The sequence below is a fragment of the Bos indicus genome, chromosome 10, assembly GCF_029378745.1.
Source record: "Bos indicus isolate NIAB-ARS_2022 breed Sahiwal x Tharparkar chromosome 10, NIAB-ARS_B.indTharparkar_mat_pri_1.0, whole genome shotgun sequence".
Taxonomy (NCBI): Eukaryota; Metazoa; Chordata; class Mammalia; order Artiodactyla; family Bovidae; genus Bos; species Bos indicus.
Window position 1 is genome coordinate 21,522,164 of NC_091769.1, and position 17,659 is coordinate 21,539,822.

General features: G+C 38.6%; 1 protein-coding gene across 1 annotated transcript in view; it reads right to left on the reverse strand.

Moving 5' to 3' along the window:
* The window catches only part of RNF212B (ring finger protein 212B), a 30,990-nt gene extending 15,592 nt beyond the window's left edge, over positions 1 to 15,398 (reverse strand). Inside the window, exons 1-5 of the mRNA XM_070797109.1 lie at positions 15,283 to 15,398; positions 13,655 to 13,755; positions 11,002 to 11,054; positions 10,453 to 10,527; positions 91 to 206 (exon numbers count right to left, since the gene is read on the reverse strand). Coding sequence (XP_070653210.1) covers positions 91 to 206; positions 10,453 to 10,527; positions 11,002 to 11,054; positions 13,655 to 13,754 — 344 coding nt within the window. The 5' untranslated portion in view covers position 13,755; positions 15,283 to 15,398. The remainder of the gene's footprint in view (positions 1 to 90; positions 207 to 10,452; positions 10,528 to 11,001; positions 11,055 to 13,654; positions 13,756 to 15,282) is intronic.
* Positions 15,399 to 17,659: the final 2,261 nt, after the last annotated feature.

The following is a 17,659-nucleotide window of genomic DNA, read 5'->3' on the forward strand; positions in this document are numbered from 1 at the left end:
TGAAGCAATGTTCAGGCTTTGGAACCATAAGGATATACAGGCTCTAGCTTCCCTGGAAAGGGCTCTTGGGTGACCTGATTTGTCACTTACTTGTCCTGGTTGGTCAGTGTTTGCTGTGACTCCTGCATGGCTGCTTCTAACTCTGTAATTCTGTGCTTATAAAAGGCGATGAGGAGATCTGTTTGTTTCTTCTGGAAACTCCACACCTACTAGGGGAAAACAGGCCTTTGACATACAACCTCATAACTCCTTTCCCCTTACTTCCAGCAACAAACAGGAATTCTTCAATTCATACTCTATTACTGATTGTTTTCTTCTGGAGCATCTGACCTAATTCGAGGTTCCCCAAAACTAGGGAAAGCCAAAGCTTTATATTTCCAGAATAACACCTTCCTAATATCTTAATGAGAATACTGACACAGATCAGCCCTTTTAAAATATAACCATTCATCATGAGCAAGAAGCGTGACAACCAACAACAAAAAAAGTTTCCAAGTTTAGAATTGGTTCTGACCTTACTCGTTTACAATTAGTTTGGACTCAGCTTCCACATTCCTAGATACTGGAGAGCACTGGTAACCAATTTACTTTCCCTAAGATACATAGAGATACTTCCAGGCTGTTTATACTGCTACAGTAGAGGGCAAAGAGACACAGACGGAGATGACTTTTCCTGAATATTATTTCTGGGCATGGGCAAATAATTTTATCTTTTGTTTTCATTCACCATTTGATGTACTGATGTGCCCATCATGGGATTACTGAATCAGATCAAAAGTTAATATTTAGAAAGCGTTTTAGCTTTGTCAGGCTGTACTTTTGAATACACAGCAGTATTTATGTCTCATCTGTTTCCTACCTATTCAAGCCATAAACCCTTTGTCTGAGGTCCTTCCTAGATCTGGTAGTTTTGGCCATAAACTTTTCATTCTTGTCTAATTTGCAAATTGCTTTTGCTACCCTACTAAAGAATTCTATTTCCGAATCTATACAGTCTCCAGACTCAATTTTTTACTCAAAAACAAACTAAACTAATTCTATATAGACAAGAACTCACTGTAGTCTATTTTTGAAATTGTTCTTATTTCCAATAAAAGTAAAAACATATTCAGTTTAGAAAATTTGAATAACGCAGAAGCAGAAAAAAAGGCACTCACTCCTGAGAGTCATCTAAAACGGCAAAGGATTAAGAAGAAATAGATACTACAGGTAGATATAATATATAGCCAAAAGCCAGTACCCCAAACATCCTAACCTACTCTTGGGATCAGTTTGTGATAAAATTGTTAGCATCAGGCTTGGGCCAAGAAAGCCCAAATCTTTCTCTAGATTGGTTACTCCTCCCCTAGTCCTGTGTGAAGGGGGAACAGACCCTCCCCTACTGTGGAATTCCAGGGGACAAGACTAGACTATTGGGGGAACCTTTTGCCTAGGGCTAAGTAGGCCTGCTTCACATACTTAACCAAAAAAACTAACACCCAAACCTCAGATCTGACCATTCCAAGAGGAAGAAAGATCACTCAGTAAACAACCATCAGCAAAAAAAATTAGAGGAGAAAACAAGTGATTTTTCCCAAAGCTAGAGTACAAATGTTTGATCTATTTCAAATATATCTACTAAAGGAGATTCTAAACTCAGTAATGAATCTCAGTATTTTACAAATCTCAAATGTGAGCAAATTCATTATTCTGTCTCATTCAAATCCTTCAGCCTCATAAAAAGGTTATAGATTCTTTAGGACAAGTTTTGCCTACTTGCTTTTAGTTGGGATAATTTTATTCATATAACAACAGAGCAGATAGTAACAAAAGTAGTTCTGTTGATAACATTAAACGTTGTATAATGCCAAGTGTTAAATATTGTTTATTTCCTTGGAACAATGCATGGAACTACCTACTTTAATACTCAGATTCCTTTCCTGTGTCTTCATATTAGGACCAGGTAAAGGCATCATCGTTTTCTCATGCTCTGGATTCCCACTCCTTTTAGAATTGATAACATGGGACATAATTTTTGTTTACTGTAGACTATTTTTTAAATTTCAGTTCTGAATTAGATCCAGTTAATGCCAAGAGGCTGGAAAAAGTAAGGAAGAAACCACTGAAAGATACTGAGAGAGTCACCATACAGAAGTAAAGGTGAGCTCATTGGTTTCTTAAGATAAGACATATGATCCAATGTGGGTGTACATATTATTGCCTTAATTGAAAATTGCCTTTTGTCTCATAAAATATATTTTGGAAATGAATAGTAGCTTGACCAGCTTTGTGTGTGTGTGTGTATGTGTGTGTGTGTGCCAAAGAACGGCTTTCCTAATTTTTACTTTTAAATGTCATTTTTTTTTTAGTTGAAGATTTATATACCCATGCAATTTTGATGCTTTGAATATTTGTAGAAGAGTTGCTAAGTTTAAAAAATTTACTTTAAAAGCATCAGTAGGGACTTCCCTGCTGGTCCAGTGGCTAAGACTTCACATTTCTAATGCAAGGGGCCCAGGTTCAATCCCCGGTGAGGGAACTAGATTTCATATGCCACAACTTAGAGTTTGCATGTCACAACGAAGATCAAAGATCCGAAGAGCCACAACTAAGACTGTTGCTGCTGCTGCTAAGTCGCTTCAGTCGTGTCCGACTCTGTGTGACCCCACAGACAGCAGCCCACCAGGCTCCGCCATCCCTGGGATTCTCCAGGCAAGAATACTGGAGTGGGTTGCCATTTCCTTCTCCAATGCAGGAAAATAAAAAGCGAAAGTGAAGTCACTCAGTCCTTAGCGACCCCATGGACTGCAGCCTACCAGGCTCCTCTGTCCATGTGATTTGCCAGGCAAGAGTACTGGCAAACCCACAGGAGTGGGTTGCCATTGCCTTCTCCTGGGCTCAGCCAAATAAATAAATTTAGCTCAGCTGGTAAACAATCCACCTGCAATGTGGGAGACCCTGGTTCGATTCCTGGGTCAGGAAGATCCACTGGAGAAGGGATAGGTTACTCACTCCAGTATTCTTGGGCTTCCCTGGTGACTCAGCTGGTAAAGAATCTGCCTGCAATGCAGGAGACCCGGGTTCAAACCCTGGGTTGGGAAGATCCCAGTATTCTGGCAAGGAGAATCCCATGGACTGTGTAGTCCATGGGTTGCAAAGAATCAAACACGACTAAGCGACTTTCACTTTCATATAAAAAAAATTGGTAAATTCACTATCTATCTTAGGTACTCAAAATGTATTAGTTTCCCTTATCCATCTTTGGTGAAATTGACTCCCTTTTTCCTTAATATCTACAGGTCTTAGGTGTTGTTGTTATTTTTTGGCCATGCCATGTGGCATGTTAGACCTTAGTTCCCCCTGCAGTATAAGCTCAGAATTTAACCAACAGACCACCAGGGAATTCCCATAAGTTTGAATTACATCTTAAGATAATCATATAGTTGAAAAATGTAAATTTATCCTTTCCAAGTATTCAGCTAAAAACAATGAGAAGACAGAATTAAAATATCAGCATCTTGCAACTCAGTGAACTAATGAATCAATGTAAAGTTCATCAATTTCTACCATCACACAAAATGAGACAGAAAATCATTACATACCTCTTGGTAGAACACAGCACTGCTGTAAGTAGTCTTGTCTCATCCCCTCCCCTCAACTTAAATGGTTCTGATTAAGCCTAAATAACTATTAACTTAGAGAAAATATAGAGCACAAACAAGCATATTAAATGACTCCAGGTAGATACAGTGTGCAAAATCCATGCTATGAACAGCCTTACAGCACAAAAGACCATTTTCTTCAACAATAGTAAAAAAGAAACAAGAGGAAACTTACAGTTTAAAATAACCTTAAGAGACAAAAGAGTCAACTCAGTTATATAGAGTTTATTGAAACCAATTAAAAGTTTTAAAATAATTATGAGACACTGAGGTAAACTTCCAAACTCATTCTATGAGGCCACCATCACCCTAATACCAAAACCTGACAAAAATGCCACACAAAAAAAGAAAACTACAGGCCAATATCACTGATGAACATAGATGCAAAAATCCTTAACAAAATTCTAGCAAACAGAATCCAGCAACATATTAAAAAGATCATACATCATGACCAATTGGGCTTTATCCCAGGGATGCAAAGATTCTTCAAGATCCACAAATCAATCAATGTAATACACCACATTAACAAATTGAAATATGAAAACATATGATTATCTCAATAGATGCAGAGAAAGCCTTTGACAAAATTCAACATCCATTTATGATAAAAACCCTCCAGAAAGCAGGAATAGAAGGAACATACCTCAACATAATAAAAGCTATATATGACAAACCCACAGCAAACATTATCCTCAATGGTGAAAAATTGAAAGCATTTCCCCTAAAGTCAAAAACAAGACAAGGGTGCCCACTCTCATCACTACTATTCAACATAGTTTTGAAAGTTTTGGCCACAGCAATCAGAGCAGAAAAAGAAATAAAAGGAATCCAGATTGGAAAAGAAGAAGTAAAACTCTCACTGTTTGCAGATGACATGAGCCTCTACATAGAAAACCCTAAAGACTCCACCAGAAAATTACCAGAGCTAATCAATGAATATAGTAAAGTTGCAGGATATAAAATCAACACACAGAAATCCCTTGCATTCCTATACACTAACAATGAGAAAACAGAAAGAGAAATTAAGGAAACAATTCCATTCACCATTGCAACGAAAAGAATAAAATACTTAGGAATATATCTGCAAGCACTAAATGCTGGAGAGGGTGTAGAGAAAAGGGAACCCTCTTACACTGTTGGTGGGAATGCAAACTAGTATAGCCACTATGGAGAACAGTGTGGAGATTCCTTAAAAAACTGGAAATAGAACTGCCATATGACCCAGCAATCCTACTGCTGGGCATACACACCAAGGAAACCAGAATTGAAAGAGACATGTGTACCCCAATGTTCACTGCAGCACCGTTTATAATAGCCAGGACATGGAAGCAACCTAGATGTCCATCAGCAGATGGATAAGAATGGATAAGAAAGCTGTGGTACATATACACAATGGAGTATTACTCAGCCATTAAAAAGAATACATTTGAATCAGTTCTAATGAGGTGGATGAAACTGGAGCCTATTATACAGAGTGAAGTAAGCCAGAAAGAAAAACACCAATACAGTATACTAACACATATATATGGAATTTATAAAGATGGTAATGATAACCCTATATGCGAGACAGCAAAAGAGACACAGATGTAAAGAACAGTCTTTTGGACTCTGTAGGAGAGGGCAAGGGTGGGATGATTTGGGAGAATGGCATTGAAACATGTATATTATCATATGTGAAACAAATTGCCAGTCCAGGTTTGATGCATGATACAGGATGCTCAGGGCTGGTGCACTGGGATGACCCAGAGGGATGGGATGGGTAGGGAGGTGGGAGGGGGGTTCAGGATGGGGAACACATGTATACCCATGGCAGATTCATGTCAATACATGGCAAAACCAATACAATATTGTAAAGTAAAAAATGAATAGATAAATAAAACTGAAAAAAAAAATAATTATGAGACACTGAGGAAACTGAATATTAACTGACTAATGCGATGGCACCCCACTCCAGTACTCTTGCCTGGAAAATCCCACAGATGGGGGCGCCTGGTTGGCTGTGGTCCATGGCGTTGCGAAGAGTCGGACACAACTGAGCGATTTCACTTTGACTTTTCACTTTCATGCATTGGAGAAGGAAATGGCAACCCACTCGTGTTCTCGCCTGGAGAATCCCAGGGACGGAGGAGCCTGGTGGGCTGCCGTCTATGGGGTCACATAGAGTCGGAAACGACTGAAGTGACTTAGCAGTAGCAGTAATGGATAATATTAGGGAATTATTTTATCATGACGTGGTTATATTTAAGAAAAGAGTACCTATCTTTTAGAGACAGGCTCTGAAATATTTACAAATTGAAATGATATATCTGACTGGCTTCAAAATAATCTAGATGGGGTGGCAGGAGATGGGATTGTCCAGAAAAAGGAAGATTGGCCATGAGCTAGGAATTGGTGAAGCAGGGTGATGGATATAAGGAATAGGAAATACTAAGAGGGATAGTATGAACTCTTGTACTTTTGTAGCTCTTCACCATATTGTACAAGAGACATTCAGAAGTATGAATCAATAACTAAAACAAAAGGTGATATGAAAAACAGAAGAAGCATGTATAAAGTATAGAAATAATAATTAAGAGGTGACTTTAGTGTGGAAGTCAAGTGTTCCAGGCACAGAGATACAAAACTGTTATACACTACATGGTGTATAAAAGAACTAAACCTACCCTATAGGTTAGGTAATAAATAACCTACATAAGAACTTATGTGGTACATAAAATGTGAAGTGGTAGCTGTGGATGACATTGGAGAGAGAAGATCTGGAGGAACCCCATCTTAAGGGAACTAGGTGTCACTCTGAAGGGTCGGAAGGAAACAGGTGATAGGACATCAAAGGGTTTTGAAAAGGCAGTTAAATGTTCAGATTTGTAACTGCAAGAGTAATTATGATGCTCAAAGAGATTTTTTTTTTCTAAATGCTTCTGTATCAAAAGCAGGGGACTTCCCTGGTGGTCAAGTGGTTAAGACTCCATGCTTCCACTTCAAGGGGCATGAGTTCCATCCCTGGTTGATGAACTAAGATTCCACATGCTGTGCAGTGCAGTCAGAAAGTTAAGTTTTGGTTTGAACAAAACAATAGTATTTGCTCTGTAATCAAAGCAATATTATCTCTTACATTGGGGCCTAAGTTCCTCAACCTGCTCAGTAGTGACAAAGAACTCAACTATACTGTTTCAGAAGTCTTATATGGTGACAGATAAACTCTTTCTTTTCAGGTAAAATAATCTTTGACTAAACAAAACCTTTCTTCAAAGGCATCATTGATTATCTCAGTTGTTCAATGTTTAAATTCAAGTGAAGGATGGGAAACTGGTCTGGTCTATTGATGAGATCGGGGCTTGACTTGATTTTATTCAAACGACTTGTATGGTAGTTATTTATGTACATTAGCAAAACATATGACTTCAAAGTCAGGCAACTATCGATCAGATCTTTTTTGTATAGTTCTTCTGTGTATTGTTGCCACCTCTTTTTAACATCTGTTTCTGTTAGGTCCATACCATTTCTGTCCTTTATTGTGCCCATCTTTGCATGAAATGTTCCCTTGGTATCTCTAGTTTTCTTGAAGAGATCTCTAGTCTTTCCTGTTCTATTGTTTTTCTCTATTTCTTTGCATTGATCACTGAGGAAGGCTTTCTTACCTTTCCTTGCTATTCTTTGGAACTGTGCATTCAAATAGGTATATCTTTCCTTTTCTCCTTTGCCTTTTGCTAGAATATGGTCCTGCCATTTGTTTACAGACTGCCTATGGCTGCTTCTATGCTATAACAGCAGAGTTGAGTAGCTGCAACAGAGACTGCATGGCTTGCAAAGCCTAAATATTTACTGACCTTTCAAGAAATATTTGTCTATCCCAACACTAAACTAATAAAAGTCTTTTTCTGTATTTTCATTTATGCCTCTTGCTCTGAATTTGTCTTTCTTTGTGAATTTACATCTTTCCCTCTTCTCTCAGTATCTTCTCTCTCTTTATTTCCTATTTTACTGATACCCCATCTTATCTGTTCTGCCTATTTGAACTTACTTAATGGATATTTATTTTATTTCTTTTTTTTAAATAATTTTTATTTGACTGTGCTCAGTCTTCCTTGTTGCACGGGCTTTTCTCTAGTTGCAAAGAGCAGACTTCAGTAGTTGCGGCTTAGTAGTTGTGGTTCCCAGGCTCTAGAATAAAGGCTCAATGGTGGCGGCGCACGGGCTTAGCTGCTCCTCAGCGTGTGGGATCTTCGTGGACCAGGGATTGAACCCAAGTCTCCTTCATTGGCAGGCAGATTCTTTACCACTGAGCCACCAGGGAAGCCCTATTATATTTCTTAGTTTTAAAGTGGAAAGGGCCCAACAAAATGGAAGAAAATGTTTGCAAATCATGTATCTGGATAAGGACTTGTACCTAGAATATATAAAGAACCCTTATAACTAATAATAAAAAGATAATCTTTTAAAAAAATGGGCAAGGGCAAAGTATCTGAATAGACATCACTTTAAAGATGACAAATAAATAGCCCATAAGTACACAAGAAGATGCTCAACATCAGTTCAGTCAGTCAGTTCAGTTGCTCAGTCGTGTCCAACTCTTTGCGACCCCATGAATTGCAGAACGCCAGGCCTCCCTGTCCATCACCAACTCCCGGAATTCACCTAAACTCATGTGCATTGAGTCGGTGATGCCATCCAGCCATCTCATCCTCTGTCGTCCCCTTCTCCTCCTGCCCCCAATCCCTCCCAGCATCAGGGTCTTTTCCAATGAGTCAACTCTTTGCATGAGGTGGCCAAAGTATTGGAGTTTCAGCCTCAGCATCAGTCCTTCCAATGAACACTCAGGACTGGTCTCCTTTAGGATGGACTGGTTGGATCTCCTTGCAGTCCAAGGGACTCTCAAGAGTCTTCTCCAGCACCACAGTTCAAAAGCATCAATTCTAAATGTAAATCAAAACCACACCATGATACAAGTTCATACCATTAGGATGATTATAATAAAAAAAGACAGATAAAACAAATGTTGATTAGAATTTGGAGAAATCAAAATCCTTACACACTGCTGGTAAAAATGTAAAATAGGCAAGCACTTGGGAAAACAGTCTGGCAGTTTCAAAAGTTAAACACAGAACTACCATCTGACCCAGTGATTTAATTCCTATGTATACATCCAAGAGATATGAATATATATGTCCACACAGAAACTTGTATACATGTGTTCATAGTGGCATTGTTCATAATAATCAAAAGGTGGAAACAAATTAAATGTCCCTCAACTGACGAATGAATACATGAAATGTATATCCATCTATAGTATTACTTGGTCATGGAAAGGAATGAAATACTAATGAAGTTCTAATATTTTTACATGAATGAACCTTGAACACATTATGCTACGAGAAAGCAGAGCAGAATTCAGACAATAACAAATATATTATAAAATGTTAGAGATAAGATTTCCAATGAAAAATAAAGCAGGATAAGTAAACTTGGGGCTGCTATTTGAGATAAGTCAGTAAAAGTCTGACTGAGGAAAGAAAATGTGAGCAAAAGACAATCTAGACATTACTTGGATCAGTTATTCAACTTCACAGATTAGGAAAACACATTTTCAGACCTTGCTGACTTTACCAAACTGGCACTTCACTAAAGTGATGATTAACTGACCCTTTCCATGTATTTTATCTTGATTACTTGACCATGTGTAATTGGTCCCATGATTAGGTAGGTTAGAACTCAGACTACATATAATTTCTCTACTGATCATTAACTAATCCTTGGTTTAGTTATTAACCAAAGCTCTGCTCTTTCTCTTGCCCATGTGACCTTGTTTACATTTCTGCTTGAGTCTCAGCTGGATTTTATCTCCTCATAATGTTAAATAGTATCTCAAATATGATGGTTCACCCAAGCAGCTAAAAACAGGATGCCGTGAAAGCCTCATTTCCCTTCCTCCATCTCCAGAGTCAGGACTGATGACATCAAAGGGGAGACATCAAAGAAAAATGAAATCTACTCTCTTCAGCCAAACATGACAAAGGACCATCTTCATGTTTAATAAAAGAATAACTCTCAAAATAATGAGAAGAATAGAGAAGAAAAACAGTGATAAAATCTCAAGAAACATGCCCAGATAAGAATCCCATGAGGCCATGAAATGATCTTGGTGGAGAACTAAAGAATGAAAGTGAAAAACCGAAATTTTTACAATTTGGGAACTCTCTCAAATCTGTCCTGTCTCCTCTTCACCTCCTTCCACAACTCGATTGCTCCTGACTGAGTCAATAGCATGACAACATATCATGCATCAGGAAAAGAAAAATATCTTCTAAAGTTCAGACAACTAATTATAAATACTAAATTAAGAATTAAATATATAAGCATTACTAAGAAAGGTTATTGAAAAATAAGAATAGAGAACAAGAAATCCCTTCTTGAACTTAGGTCTATAAGCAAAACTTTGAAAGCCAGGCTGCTAAGTCCTCTACAGGGTCAGACCTATATATTCAAAGAAATTTTTAGAAGATTTACTAAATCTGCACAGAAGGATAATGAAGCTGCCTAGAGGCATCTTTACCCTCAAAAATAACTTAATAGAACTAGGAACTACAAGATTCAGCTACATAGTGTTTTTTACAGCCTATCACAGATTCTGGGTCAGTAAAAAGTTAATTGTTGAGATTTGTATTATCAGGGAAGAAAGCAAATAGGGCAGCCAATTTCTCCCCACTGTATACAAATGTATGAATGCAGTTTAAAGAGAACCTTTGGAAAAGAAATAAGATGCAATTATAACTTGCCTGGAAAATCAGAATGTCTTCACTGTTATTTCTCATACCTGAGAGATGTGACTAAAGTACTGCAAAGCTGTCTCCACAGGGTTTCTGAAGTACATCTTCTCCTGAGGTTTCAGCTATCAAGAGAATAAGACACATCACAATGGAATGAAATAAAATACTGGCAAATATGGTTAAAGATGTACCACCCTTTCTAAAGCACCAGATAGAATTTCACTGTGCTAGGTAAGAGTGTGATCACTACTGAACCAGGAGATGTAGACTGTATGTCTTAATCCTCCTTACCTCACACTTCTGTGGCAGTAGCCACAAATCCACAAATAATTCTTCTATCTCTTGTTTACCTCCTTTTCCACCTCAATTGTTATCTATGCATTTTGTTTCTTTTTTGGGGGCTGCATGGTGTAGCTTGGTGATCTTAGTTTCCTGACCAAGGATTGAACCCAGGTCTGCAGTGAAAGAACTGAGTCCTAACCACTGAACCGACAGGAAATTCCCCCCAACTTTCAGTTCATAGTCACTGTATTCTTTGTATACTTCCTATACACCAGGAAACAGGATAAGATTGTGACAGAGAAGGAAAAACTTACATTATCAGAAAGAGCCAGATACTTGCAGGCAGTTCCACAAACAGCACATTTTTCTAGGGAGGAAAGGGAAAAAAATGTTTGGTTCTCACGGGCATGAAGTAAGATTCTCCCAAAGTATGTGGCAACAGTCAAGCTGGCTAGCTAAAGAAAAGAGGTTCTTACTGAATTCAGAATGTCATTGTGCTAAAAAAGGACCTCAACTTGAGCACCATGCCAGAAATCAGCGTTTCCAAACTTGTATGTTGCTAAGAAGTAAGGCTTTCACTCTGTACCTCTACCCATTCCTTTTAAATAAATTCCCAATTTTCTTCTACAAATAAGGGACAGTTGCCTCCCAGCAGTCATTGAGGGGTGTACATTTACTGTACTCTTGCCTGGAAAATCGCATGGATGGAGGAGCCTGGTAGGTTGCAGTCCATGGGGTCACGAAGAGTGGAACACGACTGAACGACTTCACTTTCCCTTTTCACTTTCATGCATTGGAGAAGGAAATGGCGATCCACTCTAGTGTTCTTGCCTGGAGAATCCCAGGGACGACGGGGCCTGGTGGGCTGCCGTCTATGGGGTCGCACAGAGTCGGACACGACTGAAGTGACTTAGCAGCAGCAGAAAGAGTACCAATGATCTCAACTTTAAGTTATTATTTTTTTATTCCATCTCCCTGACAGTAGGCACACACTGGGTACCTGAAGAAATTCTCCAATTATTCCTGCCCTGTTTGCACTTTGCTAGTATTCCTGGATATCATTTTGGAGCTCTCCTACCCTCATTGTCTAATTGACTCAACATGAAAGATTTGAGAATTAAAATTCCTAATTTTCCTTTGAAGTTGAATTTTTAGTAGTGGTGCTGGTTATTGATTAAGATAAATGCCATGTCAGGAGAAAACATCATATGACATGTGCTTCACTGAGACAAACTGCTCCAAAGTGAGCTGCTGTTAGCATAGTAATAGCTTTGTCACATTAGCAGAGAACTTAAAAGGGTCATGAGATTCACACCTCAAAAAAGCTTCTCCAGAGGTGAGCTAACCTGACTCTTTTTCCTTGGGGATAAAGTTTTCCGGGTCTTCCTCCTGTATTATTGCCAAAATCAGCTAGCACATCCAAACCATTCTTCTATTTAAGAAAAAGACAAAACAAAGAAACTGCCACAGGTCTCCATCACCTGCAGGATAAAGTTCAGGTTCTTTAGCCTGGTAGATAGAGCCTTCCATCATCTGGCCACTGCCTACCTCTCTAGCCTCATCTCTCACATTTCTCATCTTATTCTTTTATGTTCTACCAATCCCAACCATGTGTACTTCCCTGTACTAAGTTTTATGATGCTATATTCCTTTATACATGATGTTCTTTTAAACTAGAATTATCTTCCCTGCCTAATTCGCTTGGCAGACTCCAATTTATTACTCAAAACTTTACCAAAGTGGCACTTCTTCCATGAAATTTTCCCTGATCAAAGCATCCTAAGTCCCTCTTCTGGACCTACATACCCAGAATACATACATACCTTGTAAGTATTTTAGCACTTAAATAAAAAAAAAAAGACATATCTTAAAGTCCCACTTCTAAGATTTAACAGTTACAAGAACTTGGTCAAATCACCTCTTTGAATCAGCTCCCTACTTGTAAAGTGGGTCTATTAATAATTACCTCCTGGGGTTGTGTTAAGGATATATAAAATTAGTTCAGTTCAGTTCAGTCACTCAGTCGTGTCCGACTCTTTGCTACCCCATGAACTGCAGCACGCCAGGCCTCCCTGCCATCACCAACTCCCGGAGTTCACCCAAACTCACGTCCATCAAGTCGGTGATGCCATCCAGCCATCTCATCCTCTGTTGCCCCCTTCTCCTCCTGCCCCCAATCCCTCCCAGCATCAGAGTCTTTCCCAATGAGTCAACTCTTCGCATGAGGTGGCCAAAGTACTGGAGTTTCAGCTTTAGCATCATTCCTTCCAAAGAAATCCCAGGGCTGATCTTCAGAATGGACTAGTTGGATCTCCTTGCAGTCCAAGGGACTCTCAAGAGTCTTCTCCAACACCACAGTTCAAAAGCATCAGTTCTTCGGTGCTCAGCCTTCTTCACAGTCCAACTCTCATCCATACATGACCACTGGAAAAACCATAGCCTTGACTAGATGGACCTTTGTTGGCAAAGTAATGTCTCTGCTTTTGAATATGCTGTCTAGGTTGGTCATAACTTTCCTTCTAACAAAATCAGGACATGTGAAAACCACAAAGGTATTACTCACCACTATCATCATCGTCAATATTTCTAAATAAATTAACTTGACAGACTATACCACTTTCCATTAGAAATGGCTCTTGTTATCAACCGATTTCCCAATTTCTAGTCATCATTTTTGTTTTTCTCTCTTTTCTCTAGTCAGTCTGATAATTTTGTGGCTTTCCCTGCTACAGGCTTCAGAACATGGACAAGCACCTTTTGATGTTCAAATAATAGATATTCCATTTGCTAAATCATTCTTTGTTAATGGATTCCTCCAATTTTCATAATCAACAGTTTCCTATTATACTCACAGCACATTTGACCTCCTAAGTGATATTTATTCCAAGTTACACAGAGAAATGGCTAATCATTATTTCTAAGTTTAAAACATTTTTGCCTGAATCTGCAAACAGTTAAGTCACTCACCCAGAATCACACATTTTTTACAGAAAATATGGCCACAGTTGGTGACAAAGAAATGGGCCCCATCTTTTCGGAAACATCGGTTGCAGTGAAACCAATCCATTCTGCAGCAAAGAGAGAGAACAACTCTGGGCATAACATAATTATATTTACTATAACATAATTATAGCTGTTCCAAAATCTACTTAATGCTTGCTCAGCTTCTGCTAACTTATTGGAATATGGGCATATTTTTGTGGAGTATTTCAACTGGTTGTAAGATATATCTCTAAAGTGTAAAAAAGCAGACTGCAGAGTATGCAATGCCATTTTCTAAAAAGTATACATATTCAGAAAAGTAACAGGACAGTGATGATTTTTTTTTTGAATGGTGAGATTATGGATATTTGTTGTATGTATATGCTGTCTTTACACCGTTTTGTTTTCTAAGTTTTCTGTATTAATTCAGGTATTAATCTGTAATTAGAAAAAACTCTTTAAAAAAAAGAACCATCTTCTTATTTCCTAATAGTTTCCTGTGATACAGCAAGATGGAGCAAGGAGGAGGTAGTGGACAAAATATAGAAGATCACATATTAACCACTTGGGACACATTTTATCTATGAGAAAGATGGTTTTTGAATGACGTCTCAGATTGTTTACATTTTCTTCTACTCCACAGAACCTCAGAATCATAGATCTAAAAGTGATCTTAAAAATCATTTAACGTTTTGTCCAATCCCATCCTTTTTTAAGATGCATTTGAAAAAATAAAAATAAAAGATGCATTTGATATTCATTGAACAGCAAGATTTGAAATGAAGAAACTGACATTAAAAATACAGAACTGATACAGATCTGTCATTAGTTCATATATTTAATGAATTTATGTTTAATTTCATGAATATTCTACAAGAATGAAACAGGTTTGATTTTAATTTAAAATTAAATTGGGGGAAAAAAACAAAACAGAGGGTAAATTTTCTTCCCCACTTATGTTTTTTCTTTAAAAACGTTATAAAGTCGTTTATGGAGACATTTGCTCAAAGGATGTTGGCTAGTTTGCGCCACACTTTAACATTTTTGTCACACAAGGGCAAGATTCAGGACAAAAACACTGAATAAATATTTCAATAGGGCTTCCCAGATGGCGCTAGTGGTAAAGAACCCGACTGCCAATGCAGGATCTGTAAAGAGACACCGGTTCGATCCCTGGGTGGGGGAGATCCTCTGGAGAAGGGCACGACAAACAACTCCAGTATGCTTGCCTGGAGAATCCCTTAGACAGAGAAGCCTGGCGAGCTACAGTCCATCCGGTCAGAGTCAGACACGACTGGAGCGACTAAGCATGCAAACGTTTCAACGCAAAGACATTACACAGAGGCACGCGCTTCAGATTTCTATTTGTTGCTCACAGAAACACTAACTTCTCCCAGAAGTGAATCTAAAGAACCACTGGAAAGGTCCCAGTTACAATGCTCCCAGTTAGGCGGAGCAAGAATTTTAATCAAATGGGTTGACCAAATGAACTCTTTCAAAGAAGAGCCGTTAACAGGGTTTGTGAGGGTAAGACTCGCCCTATTTCTAAGGGCGATGGAGATTAGGCAAAGGCTCAAATTTACCAATAGCTCTTTTTAAACTACATTCCCTACCTGTTTGACCGCAGTGATCGCGGAGGGCCTCGGATCTCACCGAAATCAACCAGCTCTCAAGAAGAGCTGGAAATGGCGGGAAAAAATAGAGAGTCTGGCACCAGCGAGAGACAAACAGCTGGGCGTGTCCCTCGACGGTGTGTGAGCGGCGTGGGCGGGGCCCGGGAGTGGGCGGGGCCCGAGAGACGAAAGTAGAGTCCGGGAAAATCTACCTCTTTTAAAATTGGAAAAAGATAAGAAATATGGTCGAATCCCAAACGTGCTACTGTGCAAACAAAAAGGTGAAAACAAACCTAATAATATTCAAGTAGACGTAATACACTAGAAAAATGTGGTCACAAAGCTGATGAAAACTTTAACGTAATTTTTTTCTTCTCTCTTTTTTCACTTTATTTTCAAGTGAAATAAAGAAAATAATAAATGCTTTTAAAGAACAGTGTAAACCAGAAATAGAAAAGCTAAAAAGTGATTTGTATAGAATGAGAACTAACCAGTATCAAGGAAATTAAAAAAATTTTTTTTCAGAAATAATGCTGAAAGGAGGACGGTTTTCCTAAAAAGAAAAATAAAAACTTTCAAGAGAAAGAGATATAGAGAACAAGCAAAGAGATTTTACACACACGGTTATTCCCGCAAGGAAAACCAGAGCAATGTATCAGAACAAATATTTAAAACAAAATTTTGAGAAATTTTTCCTGAAATAAGAACTAAGTCTACATATTTATTGCAAAGGAGAAAACTGACCCAGAACAGTCAAAACCAAAACATTTTCTAGTAAAGCTATTAAATTAGTCTTTAAAGATAAGGGGAAAAAAGATAAGGAAAACCCCTTTGAGCATCCAGACAACAAATACTAGCCATTTATAAGGAAAAGAAAAGTAGATTGGCATAAGACTTCCTTACAGAATCATTTTATGCTAGAAACAATGAAGATACATTTCAAGGTTTTCAAAAAGAAAATATGATCCAAGAATTTTATGGCTCTGTTCAATTATAAAAGTAGCTGACCAAAAAAAAATGTGAACATGAAATTTTCTTGAGGAAGTCAACAAATGCTGATTTGCAAACTTCTTGGTCTCAGAACTCTTTTAACTTTTAAGAAGTATTGAAAGGAATTCCCCAGTGGTCCAGTGGTGAGGACTCTGCGCTTCCACTGCTGGGGCACAGTTTGATCCCTGGTTGGGGAAGGAAGATCCTCTATCCCAGGCATGCTGTGGCAAAAAATATATATATATATATTGAAGACTCCCTCCCTACAAAGTTTTGGTTTCTGTGGATTGTATCTATCAATATTCACTATATTAGCAATTAAAACTGAAAAGTTAAAAATATTTATTAATTTATTTGAAAACAACAATAATAAACCCATTAAGTGGTAACATAACCTGTGAAATATAACTATATGTTCCAAAATAAATATAATTTAGTGAGAAGAGTGGCATCACTTTTATTTTACCATTTTATAATCTCTTACTATCTGACCAGGCATCTGATGATGTCAGGGAGGCCTGGCGTGCTGCAGTCCATGGGATGGCAAAGAATCAGTCAGGATCCAGCGACTGAACAACACCGGCTACCTGGGCTTCCCAGGTAGCTAGCTCAGTGGTAAAGCATCCGCAGGAGATGCAGGAGATGTGGGTTCAATCCCATGGTCAGAAAGATCCCCTGGAGAAGGAAATGGCAACCCACTCCAGTATTTCTTGTCTGGAAAAGTCCATGGAGAGAGGAGCCCGGTGGGCTATATACCCCACGGGGTTGCAAAGCCTTGGACACAACTGAGCATGCGTGTGTGTGTGTGTGTGTGTGTGTGTGTGTGTGTGTGTGTGCGCGCACGCGCGCGCGTGCACACACACAATCTGACCTAATAGAAAGCAGCTGGATTCACACATGTACTTCTGCAATCACTCTGTTACAGTATACTGTTTTGGTTGAAGCGTGTAAAGATCTGGACTCACTCAAGTATGTAGCTGGAAAAGAGAGTAGTATTTCCCTAGAGCCTATTGTTCAGTTGCTAAGTGCTGTCCAACTCTGCGAGCCGGTGGGTCTCAGCAAGCAAAGTCTCCCTGTCCTCCGCTATCTCCTGGAATTTGCCCAAGTTCATAGCCATTGAGTTAGTGATGCTATCCAGCCATCTCATTCTCTGCTGCCCTTTTCACCTTTTGCCTTCAATCTTTCCCAACTTCAGGATCTTTTCCAGTGAGTCCACTATTCACCTATTTAGATTTTGTTAATATTTTTCTTTGACACTACATCAACATTTAAGAAGTGGGAGTTTGTTAAAAGCTAGCTGCACTGTATCAATGAACTTGTCACGTTTTACATTTAGACCAAATTGGTCATTTGGAAAATACTAGTTCACTGAGTTATACACATTGAC